Here is a 17,283-nt window from a genome sequence, read left to right on the forward strand (position 1 = left end):
GAGAGAGAGCAAGTAAGGAAAATTAAAGAGAAAGAAAAAAATGTAACCTGTTTGAGGAAAGGCTTACTATGGCAACAAGTAGAACCTGACTGTTTTATGTTTTTACATTGCACAAAATAATATAATCGTTATGAAAAGTACTCCCAGTTTTAATCTTAAAAATTTTCAGTTTAATATCCACGAAAAACTGTCTATAATACGATGCGATAAATAACTATCATATCTCTCCATATGGTTTAAGGTTAATTTTTTTTAAAATAAAGTCTTGGTAAGGTTTAATGCTATTTTCCGCGGTTGCCCGTTATGGAGCCACTTGTTATAAATTAAACTTGTTAAAACCAAAAGTATTTATCTAAAACGGAAACCAACTTATAATATCTACAAAAAATCTAAATCAAATAAAGTATTTAATAATACTAACCATTGTGCTGAACGTTAATTGACAGTAATTAATACCCTAATTATAAAAGGAGCAGCTACGCTTCTTATAAGAGGTATCTAATATGTTTCTTGTCAGCTTTCTATATCAATACCATGTAATTTTCAAATTCCTTTTCATAAATATTTTAAACATATAATAAACTTTTATTGAATATAGATTTATATAACATAATTACCAATAAATTAAAGTTTAGAAAATGAACAAAAACAAGGCTTAGCAGCTACTCATATATATGGTGGTTTAGCTTAGGTTTCATGCATAAGATTTAGATCCAGTCGCAGCTTATATTTAATGCGGATATAACTGCCGAGCCCTGTTTTTAATACAGAGAATAACTAATTTCATTAAGTTTCTTCAATTCGTCCGCCAAATGGATTCTACAAGAAAAAAGATATTATTAATTTTTTTAAGAATGGAGGGAGGGGATAATACTTTTTGTCTTTGTCTTTTTTTAAGATGAAATATTCAATGGAATAGTTTATGGAGTCCTGGTAGTGGTGACAGCTGTCCAAGAATGTAAACAAATAACAATTAAAAAATGCATCTTAAAGTTGAATTATAATTATAAATTTAACCCTGTATTTGCTAAGATAGTCATACGTTTGTAGTGGTAAATTTCTTTAATTCTTACAAAACTAAGTGGTAAATTTTAATACGTTTGATGTTTAAACTTGGTTAGTTGGTGAGTCACGAGTAATTTATTTGTCAAACTTGAACAAATAAAAAGTATTTACCTAAGGAGTGAGTTCTCTTCTATAAGTTCCAGGTATTGATTAAACCTATAGCTGGCCACTCCCTTCTCGTCTTTGGTTAAAAAAGAAAAATTAATTTTGAATAACTTTGCGAGATCATATTGGTGCATTACAGAAGGATAGAAACTTTAACTTAACATGGCAAACAAATGAACAAGATTAGTTATAGTGCAGATGTTCAGTGATCATAAAACAGAAGAGAAAGGCTTATAATCATATAAAAAAATAACAAAAAAAACATTATATGCGATGTGTGATTATAAGAATGTCTATATCAAGGTATAATGTATGTATAACCAACAAGCGAAATAAATCTAAATTAATATTTGGGGGGCAGTTGGAAAGGTCGTCAATCTTACTATATGTTGCCCCACAACAACAACTGAAAATACGTATTAGTGGTTTTATTCTGAATTAATTTCGTTATTGGTATAAGTTGGTCTTTATCTATATACTGGATGGTCATTACCAAATAAAACCTTTAATTTAAGCTGTCCGGCGTCTATCTTGAAAAGAAGCTAAGAAAATAACATTTCCCCAATCTGTATCTAACAGACGGACGAAGAAACCTTTTATAATTTAACAGTAGCTTTATTACTAAACTTTACCCAGCAAACACTTGAGTGATGTTCTGATCATTGTAAGCAGTTCAATAGTTTGGATAGCCTTCAAATTTCAATCATTTATCTTTTTAAAAAGATGGATGGGGAAAAATTTATATTTTGCCCCCAAACAAATATCCTCCCGCCAACCAATAGATATTTGTGCAAACAAAAAATTTTGTTGTTAAAATATGCTTATGCTTCTAAGAAAGGTAAATTTGAATTCCATAGGGGCTAAACAGTAAACAATCAAGTTCGCTTTTACAGTCTTTTTAGAGTTAAGGCAGTTGACAAACTAGTATTAAAATAGGACTTTTATTAAAACTAACCTATATTAATAATGTAAATTCACCTCCAGATGTTTCAGAGAGCCAAACAACTACATTGGTCTATCCATTGCTTAGGGAAGTCTTATTATCATATGTTGTTGTGTTAATTGGGTGCAATTTTATTTTTTACTTCAAATTGTCAGGTAAAGTGTGTAAAATTGATTTGATAATTAAAATATACTAAAATCATATATTAATTCCCTACAGAGAACTCTTATTGGCAATTCCTGTATAAATAATCTTTACTTTTTTCAAAGAAATATTGTTAGAGCTTTCCATGGACAAAATATCCCTTGTATTTATTTGAATAATGTGTTTCCATACAAAACCAAGTATTCAATTTACGTCATGCAGCCTAAATTATCAAAATTGTTATTCCTTTCATATGTTATTGGAAAACCTAATTATTACGAATATTCTAAAAATAAACCTTACTTAATTTTCATTGCTGTTTCTAAGAAAACAAGGATGACAACATCCATAAAAGCGAAGCACTGAAACGGTAGGACAAACAGACATTAACTCTTGTATAATTTCAGAACAAAACTGAATAATCAGAATTTCAAAACTGCTTGATACAGGATAATGTTTATGGGACATACTTACATTTTTAGAACTTGATTATAGAGTTGCTTCGCTTATAATATTGTACTTTGTTGTCCCAGGAATCAATATACCAAAAATCAGATCAAACGGATGATTAGATCACATAAAAATTTGTTGTTAAAAAAGTAGAAAAATCAACATGTTTAAAATGGACATACGGACATTATGTTAATAGAGTAATTATAGAGTTGCTACGCTTTCTAAATCGTACATAACTACTACAGGAATTACCATGCAAAGATTAAAATCGATAGGACAATTCTAACATGCCTAAATGCACGAAAAAAAGCTATCTATCTCGGACGGACGGACGGACGTACGGACGGGCCGACCCTAATTATAGAAAAGCTTCGCTTTTAAAAATGAGGGATCTTAAGGGAAAAGAAAATTGACGATACATTTGTGTTTATCCCAAATCAGAATAAACAAAGTTACCCCTTCTTCATTAAGATTATTGTTAAAAGTGTTCAACTCTATTAAGATTAAACACTTAAAATTTAACTTTAATAAAATCTAAAATAAAGAAAAAAACTGCTACAGCTGGTTTTATAAAGATCTACAGCCGCAGCCAAACCAACCTGGCTGAAGATCACTTATCCAACATATATTTGAGCGATCATTAGAACAAGAATACTCAAGTTTTGTTATAACTTGTATAAAGCCTGTACTTTTATTCTGTTAAAAGTACATCTATTTTTATTTTTGTATGTTCTATTTTTAGTTCTTGTTATGTCTATATATTTAAATCATAACTTGTCATATAACCTATTTTTAGATATTGGGATAAGCCAGTAACAGTAACAAGCCGTTTTCAATCCACAGGGGAAGCATAGGCCGCTGGCAATTTGTCAGTGTTTCTGTAACAATGTGGCTTTTTTATGGATATGGGATAGGGTTGTCAGCCCTAAGCCCTATGTTTGCGGTGTAATTCGTCCATTTTCCCATCAGACAACCAATCCTTTGAATACACGTCCTATCTGTGCATGGTAGTGAGTTGCGCCTGTTTTTGGGCCAATGCATTCCCCTTACTCTAACTAATTATATCGCGCACCTGACATAGCCGCAGTAGAAATCATTTCTAACGTCTTTTAGTTATGATGCGGTGGTTCCTCCCCGACGACGAGCGGATGCGCTACGTGTTTAGCCATGGTCGCGGGTTGGGATAAGCCACACTGTACCTATAAATGTATGCAAGGGCAAGGCTAAGGAATTTCTAACTACAAGGCAAGCCAAGGATCCTAATATTTGGCCTTTTTTTACAATAATTCCAATATCTGGACCCCCAAACTTATTTGGGCATGTTAATCAAATTTAGATTATGTAAAAATTGAGAAATGATTGATTTCCTTATGATTTGGATTTTCGAGCAGTTGTATTCTACTCCAACCTTCCTCTTCTAGTTCTCCTCTATAGGAATCAAGTCTAAAAAGAAATCACTCGCCTTATACAAAATTTTGATACTATGTAAATATCCATTTTTGACAGAAATCATTAAAAGACGAAATGTTATTGGTACTTAACTTATCCCTGCGGGTTTACACTTATTGTTTTACTCTAATATTCAAAATAACCCCCACCCCCAAAATAAATATAAAATTAGAGTTGGGTGAGGGGTGAATGAAACCAATACAATTAGATCATAATTACTAACACTTGTTATAAAGGAGATGCGCTACTAAATATTAAATGCATTTCTATACCTGTTACTCAAATCATAACTGCTTGAATTTTGGTATCCTATAAGAGTTAAAAGTTAGAAAAAATACCTATGTATATATTTACCTAAAACAACGGATCTTGGACAAAGAAGCTTCGGACAAAGTAGCTTCAGGACAAAGTAGCTTCAAGACAAAGTAGCCTCATAAGGAAAGTTGCCTCAACTGTTAATAAAGGTCATGGCTGCAGCGCCCGGCCCTCCTTGCCTGCCTAGCTAACCTAACCAAAAAATTGTAAAAACATTATTAAAAATTGTAAAAACAATATGAAAAATTGTAAAATCTATCAACCACTTTTTACAAAATCCACGAAATTCTAAACCACCTATGTATTATCAGTTGATGATATTTTTCTGAAATAAATGTTCTTAAGCTAACATAGGTTAGGTTAGGTTAGGTAAGGTTATAGGCTAGGGGGCCGAGCGCTCCGGCCATATTGGAGACTATTTTTCTTAGGAAGCTACTTTTCTCAAGTAAATGACCTGAAGCTACTTTGTCCTGAAGTCATTTGTCCGAAGCTACTTTGTCCAAGATCCAAAACAACAAATTTTGTGGTAACGCAGCAATAGAAAGATAAAAATATTTTGGTAGAAAAGGAATTTTAGAAGGTAAAAACAACTGCGACAAAAAAGATAAAAATTATAAAAGAACATCTAACTTAAACTTACCAAAAAGTTGATAACTATCCAAAACGTCAGTAAAATTAACATCAGATCTAAAATTAAAATATAATACTATGAAAATAGTACGTAGTAGAACGATGCCTGCCTGTTTGTTTGTACCGAAGGATCTCACTAACCACTGAACCGATCGGGTTCTCTTTAACAGGGTATCTTTTCACAGGTCCTGGGAAGGTTTATACCTATTTTGGGGGGAGGGTACCACAACCCTCCCCAGAAAAATCGACAAAAATAAAAAAAACGCCGCCCTGCAGACATTTTTGCAATTAACTAATACCATCTCTTGACAAAAATCTTTTTTGGTAAATAGCGGATTTTAAAATAGATTGAAAAGAAACAAATTTACGTGCCACTAGAGGCCTCTAGGGGCGTAGCAGCTAGTCCTCATAATAAAGTAACAGGATGTGTGTTTGTCTGTCTGTTTGTTTGTACCGAAGGATCTCCCTTTCCGCTGAACTGATCAGGTTCTCCTTAACAGGGTAATTTCTAATAGGTCCCGGGAAGGTTTATAGCTATCTCAGGGGAGGGTACAACCACCTACCCAAGAGAAATCACAAAAAATCTAACTTTTTACATAGAGACTTGAACACAACACAAAAAGGTTACATATTATTTTTTAAAAAAACATTTAGAGGGCCATTAGAGGCCTCTAGGGGCGTAGCCGCTAGTTAACATTTAAAGTAGTAAGCTTCTTTGGTATAAAGCGAAGGATCTAGCTGACCACTGAACCAATATGTTACACCTTTACAGTGAAGCTTCTTATAGGTCCTGTGATGGTAATAGGCCTTTTACACTTTTATAAATAAAACTGGGTATGGTTTTGGGCTATTTTTCTAACTTTCCAATTACTTCGATTATAGAGCTCCTAGATGCTACAGAATTAAGTTAAATTACCTATGATCCAAATCTCCTGATGTATAACTAGATTCAATATCAATTATTCCTCTAAAAGTATTCCAAAATCTCTGAAATTGATTATGTTATTACACAGAAATCTACTAATCTTCAAAACATAATTGTTTAAGAATATCCAATCAAAAAACGATAAACCTTAATGTACCATCTCTATCAAATTTATAAGAATATAGGCGAACCCGTAAGATTACATACATTTCCTTCAAACCATTTATTTTCACATAATTATTATTTCAAACAGATTCGCTGCAGTTAATTTTGAATTTAACATCAAGGTACAAAAAAGTTATTCTAAGATTTCAAGAAACAATTTAAGTGTTAAACAAAAATGAAGAGAAGTAAAAAAAATACAAAAACCTGAAATTGTCCTTTATTACAACTAGGTACTGGGTTTGTTTTTGCTCTAAATATAAAAGATTAGATAAATATGAAGTATTAATAACAATTTAACAAAATATCTTTCAAAATGGCTTTAAATGTACTTGACTATTTGTTTATATAATTGACATTTTATTGTAGATTTGGACTTTATTTATGATTCGGGCTAAAATGAAAACTTACGCTATGAGTTGACCAGCTGAGAATATTCCATTTTGAGAAATAGAACCTAAAAAATAAATGGCATTAAATTAAAAAGGTAATGACTGATTACGTATTCTGATGTAAATATAACATGATATTTGGTCGACCAAAAACTATTTAGAAAATCACATTGCAATATAGTCACTTTTGAGTGGTTGAATGGTTAATTACAGGCGAAAACAGTGAAAAAATTTATTTGCACAGCTACTTCATAGTTTGGATATTGCGGTTTGTCCGACCACAATTACGTAGTTAACACTTAACATACTTTTGAAATTTCATAATAAATAGGAGAAAAACAGTGTTGTAAAATGTCATTTTTGGGGAATTAAAGAACACGATAAAATCGCAGCTACTCTATAATAATGTTTGTACCATTTACCTGCAATATTTAGATAATCAGCCAGACCTACAGCTGTTCCAGTTTCCACTCGCGACGTTGGGGTACTCAACACTCTAACAATTAAAACAAGAATGATTAAATCAACAATAGTAAAGCTTTATGAGTAACCAGTAGCATTCAAAAATATAAAGCAAAACAGAGGGCGAGGGACATTTATTGCGTATTTCCGAACATCAAACGTTCTTTTTGTTTCTAGGTTTTTAGTATTTATATTGGATAGGAGAAAAAAGCCTAAAATTGTAGTTTTAGGAGGAGTGGATGGGCTTTGGAGGCCCTGCTTCGAGATATGGTTGCTCAAACAATATTTTATCCATAGCTTTCATGGATACCGGACATACCGTAGCTATATAGTATCTTAGTATCTAAATTTATATAAAAAATATCGGATCTACTGAAGTTCACGGTAAAATATTGCTGGTAAGCAATATTTCAAAAATCTAGGAATTTCAAAGGCTGCTAGCTGCCAAACGGCTGGACGTACAGATCATGCCCGCACACTGTGGTAAGCGGCATAAGAAGGCCTACAAATATTCTGGAATAACCATAAATCAATAATGCATAATTATCTCGCAGTGCAGAGAAATGCGCGAAAAAGACCTATTTTACGCGTTTTTTCTTCAGTGAAGCTTTCCCTGTGCATAATTGGATCTTGGTTATTCCAGATTATTTGTAGGACTTCTTAAGCCGCTTAAAATGGTGTGCGGGTATGATCTGTACGTTCAGCCGTTTGGCAGCTAGAAGCCTTTAAAATTCATAGATTTTTGGAAAAATTGCTTACCAACAATATTTTACCTTGAACTGCAGTAGATCCAAAATATTTTTACAATCTTACCCGAATAAAGTTCCTAACAGATTGGCCGCAGCTACTCCTTGACTTGCCAAGTTCGTACTAGAAACAAAATAATAATTGTTAGTATTAATTTTTGCAATCAGCAGTTTTTATTTATTTGAAACATGCAATATTTTTTGCAAGTGCAATCAAATGGGATTGTGAAGATTGTAACATAAAATACTTTTTGTGATACAGAAAGACTAAATTGTCATTGATCTAAAGGGATATTACACAAACTTTTCCCTTTCAGTAGATTACAATTAGTGGTTGAAACGTTTAAGCACTCAACTTTATGAACCAACCAATCAAATTTAATTAAGGTCTCCAACGTTGTTGAACCAACAAATAAAATTTTATTATAAAACTAGTGTTATAAATATCACAGTTTCCCCTCCCTCCTTGTTAAATTGTCCTTGTTTAAAAAGTTTGAATTAAAAAAATGCGGATACCTTGTTTTAGCAAGTGCTATGGACTCCTGGGCATCTCTTATACTTTGAAACAATCTGAATATATAAGTTTTCAAATATAATAAAAAAACAATTAGTCACTAAAAGTTATTTTATAACTGTTTTTTTGTTTATATAAAAAAAGATTCTAAATTTAATTTTATGGTATGTGATTAAACAACTGAGGTCTATATGATTACCTATACAAGATTTTGTTTAATTAAACAAACAATTATAGGACACCTTTAAATTAAAGAGTATGAGCTCTTAGTAAAAAATAAAACCTTGGTGCCAATGAGTTGAGGCTCTTCTCAATGTCATGCAGACCCTTTCAAAACAAAGTCTTTATCATTTGAATTCGGAAATAAAGGGATGAGGCCAACATTTTTGTGTATATTTTTTTACTTCATAAATCTTGAGAATTTAAGAGTTTGTATTAAAAAAATATTTCTATGTGTTGAACAAACTAATTCTAAAATGCAAACTCATCACGTATTGGAGGAATACTATTTTTTTTATTTCCTGTATCCTTACAATTCCTGTGTTTTTGTTTATTTCATTTAATTAAAAGATATGTTTTTTTGCCAATTAGATGTCCAAACTTGATTTTTATTCTTATAAGTACTCTTTTATACTACTATTCTATTGCACGATTCCTTAGTTGCATACAATGCTCGACTGTTACAACCGCATTCAACATATCGACTAACAGAAGCTTCGTTGTCATATGCGTGGTCATCCAATAAGCCCCATCCACACTCAGACGCAGCCGTATTAACCTTCAAACGGCAGCTGGAATGTCAGCCGTACTCATCTGTATAGCTTTGAATTAGAACTGCGTCTCATCAGCAGCCACTATTAGCAACTCTCAGTCACAGCCACAAAATTCGCAGCTGGTAAAACTTATTTGCAGTTCAAAGCTGCTTTCGCCGTAGCGATTGAGGAGAAACAGTTGCTGATCTCAGTTTAATTTTTAAGAATCTAATATTTAATTCAGAATGATAAAGATATTTTTTCCCTGATGTAGAATAAATTTTCTGTTTTCTATATTAATTTTGTAGATTGTAATATTGCAAATAAGATTCAACTTTAGAAAAGTTGTTTTCTTTACATATTTAAAACAACAAAAAATTATATATGTAGTTACAAAATTTTAAACCAGCATTATAAATGTTTTTTTCAATAGTATAAGCCTTTTTTGTCTGTGCTTCTTAGGAATATGATTTTTCTTGTTAAGATTTATCTACAAAATTCCCTATGTCCCAAGCCATTAGTTCTGATTTTCTGCTGTAAAAACAATAACAATGTTTTAAATTTAAAAATATACAAAACATTAGTAAATATAGTTTATCACTTTTCATTTTAATTCTGAAATTTAAAAGAGTTCACATATGATAACATTATCAATAATATGGTTTGGTTATGTTATAGGCAAGGCAGGCTAGGGGGTCGAGCGCTGCGGCTAGGCAGGCCAGGGACCGTGCTCCTCGGCAAGAGTAATAGTTTTTTGTTGATACGAACATTTACGGTGGCATGGTGAAGTGGATCGCCAATCGTCATGAGTTACAGTCGGATAATCTAAAATTAACTTTTGGTAGATATAGACTTATTTTTTGTCATAAATTGTAGATGTAAATTCAGGCTATTTAGCCCGGTACCGGCACATGCCCATAACATGTAAGCAATGACCACTTTCAAGTAGTCGATAAAGGTCAATGAGTCAACGTCCATATTTGAATGTAGTTTCCTGAAGGCAAACATTTTCATATTCAGGTGCAATATCATTATGCAATACATAACCTTTGCACATGTGTTATCAAACTTTCGCTTTTGTTGACACTGAAATTTTGAAGATGGTTTGAGCGCTACTGACGTAACAGAAAAACAGACAGATATAAACGCTCGTACATATTCGGTGTTCACATAATTAAACAAGGTTTCTAAATCATGAAATTATAAGGTTCTTGAAGCTTGAGATTACGTTGCATTTTAAACAAGGACATCAAAGGAGTGAACACCTCTGAATCCCTCCAGGGTGTCCCTTGATTTCAAACCTGATTTAAATTGTTCATAGGATCATCAGACAGTTGGTTGGTCGAATAGAAGTTATAGTTATAGATTAGCTGTGCTACTAATAACTATTTTAACCCAAGTTTGGACACCTTCTATGAATGACTTATCATTCATATTAGGATCTTATTCGTTCCATGTATTACATTCTTATAATGCTATGGCAAGCTGGCAGGGAGTGATCATTAAAATGGAAAGGGTGCTGGTTCCAAAGTTTTATAAAATGTTATCTATTTTTTTGACTAAAACTCTTTAAAATATCAAGAATTGTTAGTTTAAATGTCCAAACTTTTCAACAAATAATTTAATCTACAGCATACAACATTCAAGAGGTCATTATGTTTTCATTAATTTTGGAGTTCTTCTATTGAACGTTCATTGTCTTATCCCTTATTACCCATGCATAACAAGAAAAACCCAAACAGTTGAGCTCTACCTTGAATATCTATACCTACAGCCTATATCTACAATTTCAGATTTCTATATAATTGTTATAAAGGGATACAGTCCTAAGATAGGTGTCAAAATATAACCATAGATAAATCATAAAATCAAATAACACTTTTTTTTAAATATATGAATTAGATAGATATGGATGTATGTCTACCAGAACATCAGTTGGTAAATCACTATTTTAGAGGAGTTTAAAATTCTAAACTTCTTATCTAAATAATATTTGGTTAATGTTAAAATAAACAAATATTTATCAAGAAGGTTGTTTATAAAGCAATTATATCAAAGTAGTTTATTTAAATCTTAAGTAGTATTTAAGAACTATGCCATTCTGTCTGTACGTGTGTTCTTAAGACCATTGAAAACGCTAATTCAATTGGATTTTACTTATCAGGGAATATCCTTTATAGTCACTCCATGGTTTTAGGCTATTTATCGAGAAAATTGCTCCTCGCCCTAAAAATAAATATGGCAATGACTGAAAATATATTTAATGTTGAGATACCCCCCCTCCCCATCCTTGGGTAATCTTACTATTACTATTAAACTATTATTATTAGTCGTGTATACAGAGATTTGAAGGACGGGGATGAAAAAATGGGTACGGCTGCCCTCGCCTCCCCCCCCCCCCCCCAATTGTTACCCTACCAAGGGCCATAAACACCTTCCTCCTTGAAGCTGTTGACAAAATATATATAACGTATATTTCAGCCAAGTATGTACTCTTAAAAACCATAAGATTTTTCTCGCCCTTACTAATTACATAACATACAAACTCTGTACAACTAACAACTTACTTTATTTTACATACTTTGAATTGAACAATCTAAGAAGGCACACATCACCCATATAACATCTAGGTTTATATACTAAAAGTTGTAAATTTTATACAAGTATTAATAATAATATAGTTTTTTTTAAGGTTCGAAGATACTTCTAAATTATAATTTAGTACGTATGACCTTTAACTAGAAGCATATCAAGAACAATAATTGTGCCATTCTTGTTTATTGGTTAATTTAAAAAAAAACTAGATACAATCCATAATTGCAAAATTGTAATTAGCTTTTTAAAAATGTAATTTTGAAGTTCTTTATACTTGAAATTTAATACTTTACTTGCCAAAAAAAATGTTGTTCGCTGTAATGGACGCTATTAATCCTTGGTATTTTTCAACTTTTAAGAAAACTTTTTCCGACAATAAACCAAGGATGATTTTTGAGAAAAATAAACATTGTAACAATTCATTTTCACCTTCGCTCAAAGAGGGTGTTTTTACATTGAGGGATATTCTAAAAGAATAGTCATTGCGGATTTTTTTTTATAAATTCAGCTTAAACCATCAGAAGCAATAAGGGATTCATAACCATTCACGAAATATGCCATAAGGCTGAATTAATCAAAAAATTTGTTCGTTTTCTGGAAATACTAGAAATATGTTTTTATATTAAATGTATAATGATTCTTAGGTTTCTTATCTACTTATTTTTAAAAGCATAGCTTTTCTTTTATTATGGGTATTTATTTTTGCCTGTCTGTATCATTTTTGTTGGATCATGGAAATAAAACGAAATATAGTGGATTTCGTCGTATTTTCACAGAAGCTTTTCCCTAACTCTAGCCCCTGTGTGAGTGGGGGGGGGGGGGGATTGGCTCTCTCCCTGCGGGGCCAATTCCTAGATAGCTTGATACAAAATTATCTTAAGACTTTTAGATAAAGCTGAATATAAAATGCGTTTCTACCCTACATTTTCTCATTTTCAATTCTGTGCATTTTTACATTAGTAGTCTCACTCTTGATATTTCTGACAAAGCCTAAATTGTGTCAAAATTATGTCAAAAATCACCCATGCGACGTCATAAAAATGAGGGATTATCCATCTCTTTTTTATAGGTTTTCTTTCCCACTTCTTCTCTCATCTTTCTCATTTTTATGACGTCAATTGGATTATTTTTGAAACAATTTGGGCTTTGTCGATATTTCTGAGAAGGCAGGCGAGGGGGGTTGGCTATTAAAGCACCCCCCCCCCCCCTCCATAGTTGGATTGTAACCAAGGTATTGCATCTTTGAAACAAAAAAAATTAAACTAATAAATATAATCAAAGTTTGGTGATTTTTAATGAAATATAAATTAAGTGACGACATTTAAGCTTTATTAAAGTCAGCGGCATCTGAGACAAACAAAACAATGGCAATAAATTGATTCTAAAATAAATAAACAATAACAGCATTTGTATAATGTTTTAGAATTTAAACGGTAAATCAATATAATGATGTAGCTTTTAAATCTGTGATATACCTTGTTTTTTTCTGTTTTTTGTTTTTTAAAACTAATAAAAATTTTAAAATTTATATCAAATAACATTAGCTTTTTGTTTTATTTTCAGTGTTTGTAAAAAAATATAATGTCAACTGAAAAAGAAGAAAATGAAACCATAATCAAAGTTGAAGTTACAAGTAAAAGAAAGGAACCAAAGAAAAAAGAGAAAAAAGTGCCATGTGATTTGTGTGATAAACTTTTCATCAACCAAAGTACTTTTATTATACATAGACGAGGTCACACTCAAGAAAAACCTTTTTCTTGTAGTATTTGCAGCAAATCTTTTACATATATAACTGTCAGAAATGCGCATGAAAAATTACATACTAATAACAAAGGGATAAAATTAACTATCAGAGCATGTAACCTATTAATTAAAATTTTTTTAAAATAAATTGTTATAGCAACAAAATATGCTAGTTGCTCAACCATCAGCCTGAAGGATTATAGCCCACCATCCCCCTGAAATGTGTTTATAAATGTATAGATTTTTTTTCAGTACAGGGTTCACCAAACCTCCCAATAAAATTGTTTTAAACAATGACATAGTTTATTTAATATAAATAATATTCCCTGAAATACAGATGTTAATATGTCCAACATTTGGTGAGATTTAAGCTTAGTCATACATTGTTCTTTTTTGTATTATAGACCCTCCACCTTTTAGGAATGGGGGGGGGGGGAGGAGGGATGATGGGGCCTATCATGAAAATAGTCAAAAAGATCCAAAAAAAATTCTTTCAAAATTAACCTTATTAAAGAGCCAGTTCAGAGGATAGCTTCATACAATATTCTCAGTAAAATTATAGTATACTATGGGGAACTTGAGTTGGGGAGGGGGGGGGGGGGATAGGAAATCGCCCCAAAATGCAGTAAAGATTTTTTCGTCTGAATCTAAAGGACAAATTTGTTTTCTTTATCAAGGAAGCTTTAAGGAATATTGGCGGTTTTGAGTGTTTTTCTGATTTCCCTCGCCTAGAGGCTGGGGAAGAAAATATTCAAAATAAAAGGTAATTTTTTGAGTTTTTTTTCCTAGGTTTGAATTCTCTCAATGTAAAGGAAAACGATATTTGTTCAGCGGTTAGCAAGATACTGCGGTACAGACAGACAAACACAAAGACATTCTGATACTTTTATATGAAGATAATAACCAACTTCAAAAATCAATCTGTAAGTTAATTTCTTATTTAAGCAGCTCATATTTGTGATATTTGTGGGAGTGCTTTTAAGACAGGAACAGCTTTAAGGAAACACAAATTTATACATGGAGAAAGAAAGTTTTCCTGTAATATTTGTGATAAGAAGTTTACAAGAAATTCAATACTAAACGATCACTATAGGAAATTATCTATTAATCAAATTTTATCTCAATCCTAATACTTGTAATGATATATTTAAATTTCTGCGTTAACCCTTAACCCCCCTTGCTTGAACTAAAACAAGGATGACATAATCCATAAGTAGCAAAGCTCAAACATTATGAATGGATATCGGGAAACAAAATTTACTAGGTATTAAGCAGGAAATCACAAAACCTTTAAAATCACGAAAATTTAAAAATCTAGGAATCGATGAAATTTGATTGAAATGTGTAAAATATTGGCATATTCAATCCCTGATAATTTCAATCGTCAATCCTGAATAGGAATCACAAAAACCTAAAACTCAAGGAATCGATCTAGCACCCCAATTAATAAAGAAATCTTAACAAATTTTGGAGAAAATATGTAGAATTTAAAATTAATTAATCCCTGAAAATTAGACCTCTATCTTGCATAGAAGCCAAGAAAACCACGTTTCCCCCAGAGCATTACGTACGGACTGACTTACGAACGGACAAACATACTAAAGTGAATTATAGAGTAGCTTTGCTACCAATTAATACAACTTATAGTTTTATTTTATTATATAACACCCTGTTTTTTCACGCTATCCTATGTATGAAGATCTAATTTCATAGGATTGATTCTTTCTATTCCAAGAATAGATAATAATGGACTAATGTGATGCAGAACACATACTGGTGAAAAACCATTTTCATGTGATGTTTGTCACAAAGCATTTGCTCAAATTCAAACCCTGAAAACACACAAACGAAAACATACAGGAAAAGATAATTAGATTGAAGTTTTTTGGGTGATGTTATGTCAGTTAATTAGGATGTGGATGTGCAAATGTAACATAGGAATATACAGCTCTGTTTCTGAGTTTAGTAAAAAAAGTTTGATTTCGTTTACTCATTATATATCAAATTGCAAATATTACATTCAATCATATTAACTTTTACTAGGAGAAAAACCATATGTTTGTCAGGTTTGTAAAATGTCATTTTCTGATAACAGCTCACTTTTTCATCACAAAAGGAAAGATATGTCAATGATTACAATTTTTATTAGAACTTTTTTTTCCTTTTGGATCTTATAATTTAAACTCACCCAATTTATATTTTACATAGCCCCTGCGGAAGCTCTCTCGGGCAAGGCTCTCCTAATCCTCTAATGAAACAAAGCACTTTCTCTCAAAGTTCCTTCTCGTACACTCACCTCCCTCCTTATTTTGAAAAAAAATTGAAATTAACGGGGTTAAATTTCCGTTGGTTTGTTTATTACTTTACAGGGAAAAGAAAATGTGATTTTGACAAATTTCCCCTTAACCACTTTCCATTTAGGTTCATCTGAAGGAGTTAGATGTAGAAAAAACTACCCCCCCTCCCTTAATTTTCAATTCATTTTTAAAAATATGGGTAGGGGTTTCAGTGCACCCTAACCAAAACAATAAACAGAAATATTTTATTATTTAAGAAGTTTTTTTGTTAACTTTTTTGAAAAAGAGAAATTGCCTTCATATCTTATTATTATAAAAGAATTCATTCTGGAGAGAAGCCTCACAAATGCTCAGTGTGTGACCAATCATTTAGCAGTACAAGTTCTCTCAAACAACACATGGTCAGACATAGTGGTAAGCAACTCTGGATTATATTAAAATTTATTACTACTTATTATTATAGAAGATTAAGCTAATTGAAAATATCCAATTTAAACACTTAACACTTGCATACAGTAAATTGAAATAAATAAATAACCAAATGCAATTAAGTAGTAATTCATTAATTAAAATAGTTTCTTTTGGGATTTTTATTTTGTTAAGTTAACTTAAGTGAAAATATATTTACTGGTGACTTATTTTGGAAAAGTTGAAAGTTTTATATCAAATTTTAAAAAGAATTACATTATTTTACATTGTCCTATTTATATATTCCAAAATTTAGATACAGGAATTAAAGAATGATGAAAGAACTATATAGTCAAATTGACAGAGAAACATTCTAAAATATTTTTTCAGGCAAAAAGGCATACATTTGTGAGCACTGTGGAAAAGCTTTTGCTCAAAACAGTTCCATGTATATTCACAAACGAGGAAAACATCCCGAAAAATTTAGAAAGGTTGGCAGTGTCTATAGTAAATCTAAAGAAACTGAATTAGAAAATGATCCTGATGATCCAACTGCTATTGATAATATAAATACAAACAATGATTCTAATGAAAATTCTAACACTGAAAATGAAACCAATAATTCTGAAAAATCTTCCAATCGAGAAACAGCTGATATCACAGATGATCAACATAAAGTTTTCAAAAGTGACACCATTATAGATGTACCAAACATAAAAGTTGAACCTGAAAACAATGATGAAAAATATTTAATTGAAAGAAAAGAAGAGCCTGAAGTTGGTACTGATAAAAGTGAACATATTGATATGAGTGATTATGGATTTCATATTAAAGAGGAATTACTAAAATCAGAGGCAATTGATGATTTAGATGATCTAAAATCTGTACTTAAAATTGATATAAGCTAATCCATATATTTTTTTTATTTTAATAAAATTTATTTGATCTGATTAGTTTTGATATGTATAAAAAGCTAGCTACAATAACATGTTTATGTTTGGCTTATGTCTTAAGGATAATTTGTGTTGAAGCACCCAAAAGACATCTATTCATATATTTTTTTATTAAGGTTTTGAGATTTTCTATCATTCTTAAAGATCTTCTAATTCTTTTGTCTTTCTTTTTCTTCCTTGCTTTTTTGACCACTAAACTGTTTCTCCATAATTCACTTTCTTTGCTTGTT

The 17,283-nt window shown here is 31.4% G+C and overlaps 2 protein-coding genes across 2 annotated transcripts; one reads left to right on the plus strand and one right to left on the minus strand.

Moving 5' to 3' along the window:
- Positions 1-647: 647 nt before the first annotated feature.
- LOC145326570 (uncharacterized) lies at positions 648-10,065 on the minus strand. Its single transcript, XM_080169941.1, has 15 exons — positions 9,963-10,065; positions 9,321-9,348; positions 8,589-8,630; positions 8,308-8,361; positions 7,859-7,915; positions 7,006-7,079; positions 6,603-6,648; positions 6,399-6,444; positions 6,021-6,091; positions 5,115-5,161; positions 4,432-4,468; positions 4,077-4,153; positions 1,803-1,859; positions 1,177-1,246; positions 648-819 (listed from the first exon to the last, which is right to left on the minus strand). The coding sequence occupies exons 1-15, from the start codon at positions 10,063-10,065 to the stop codon at positions 762-764; spliced, it is 867 nt and encodes a 288-aa protein (XP_080026067.1). The 3' UTR covers positions 648-761.
- A 5,377-nt stretch (positions 10,066-15,442) lies between these two features.
- LOC145325489 (uncharacterized) lies at positions 15,443-17,050 on the plus strand. Its single transcript, XM_080168471.1, has 3 exons — positions 15,443-15,506; positions 16,007-16,106; positions 16,491-17,050. Exons 1-3 carry the CDS (start codon positions 15,471-15,473, stop codon positions 17,006-17,008), a joined length of 654 nt encoding a protein of 217 aa, XP_080024597.1. The 5' UTR covers positions 15,443-15,470; the 3' UTR covers positions 17,009-17,050.
- Positions 17,051-17,283: the final 233 nt, after the last annotated feature.

This window comes from Acartia tonsa, chromosome 8 (genome assembly GCF_053477335.1).
Source record: "Acartia tonsa isolate MP-2025a chromosome 8, ASM5347733v1, whole genome shotgun sequence".
Lineage (NCBI taxonomy): Eukaryota > Metazoa > Arthropoda > Copepoda > Calanoida > Acartiidae > Acartia > Acartia tonsa.

Excerpts from the sequence above, each read along its gene's own strand:
- LOC145326570 (XM_080169941.1), bottom strand. The coding sequence starts at position 10,065 with ATGTTTGCCTTCAGGAAACTACATTCAAATATGGACGTTGACTCATTG. Across the intron at positions 9,349-9,962 it reads CATGTTATGGGCATGTGCCG|AAAACAGAAAATTTATTCTA; the intron begins GTACCGGGCTAA and ends AAATTAATATAG. Across the intron at positions 1,860-4,076 it reads CGAAAATCCAAATCATAAGG|CTATCCAAACTATTGAACTG; the intron begins AAATCAATCATT and ends GAAATTTGAAGG.
- LOC145325489 (XM_080168471.1), top strand. The coding sequence starts at position 15,471 with ATGTCATTTTCTGATAACAGCTCACTTTTTCATCAC. Across the intron at positions 15,507-16,006 it reads ACAGCTCACTTTTTCATCAC|AAAAGAATTCATTCTGGAGA; the intron begins AAAAGGAAAGAT and ends TCTTATTATTAT. Across the intron at positions 16,107-16,490 it reads ACACATGGTCAGACATAGTG|GCAAAAAGGCATACATTTGT; the intron begins GTAAGCAACTCT and ends ATATTTTTTCAG.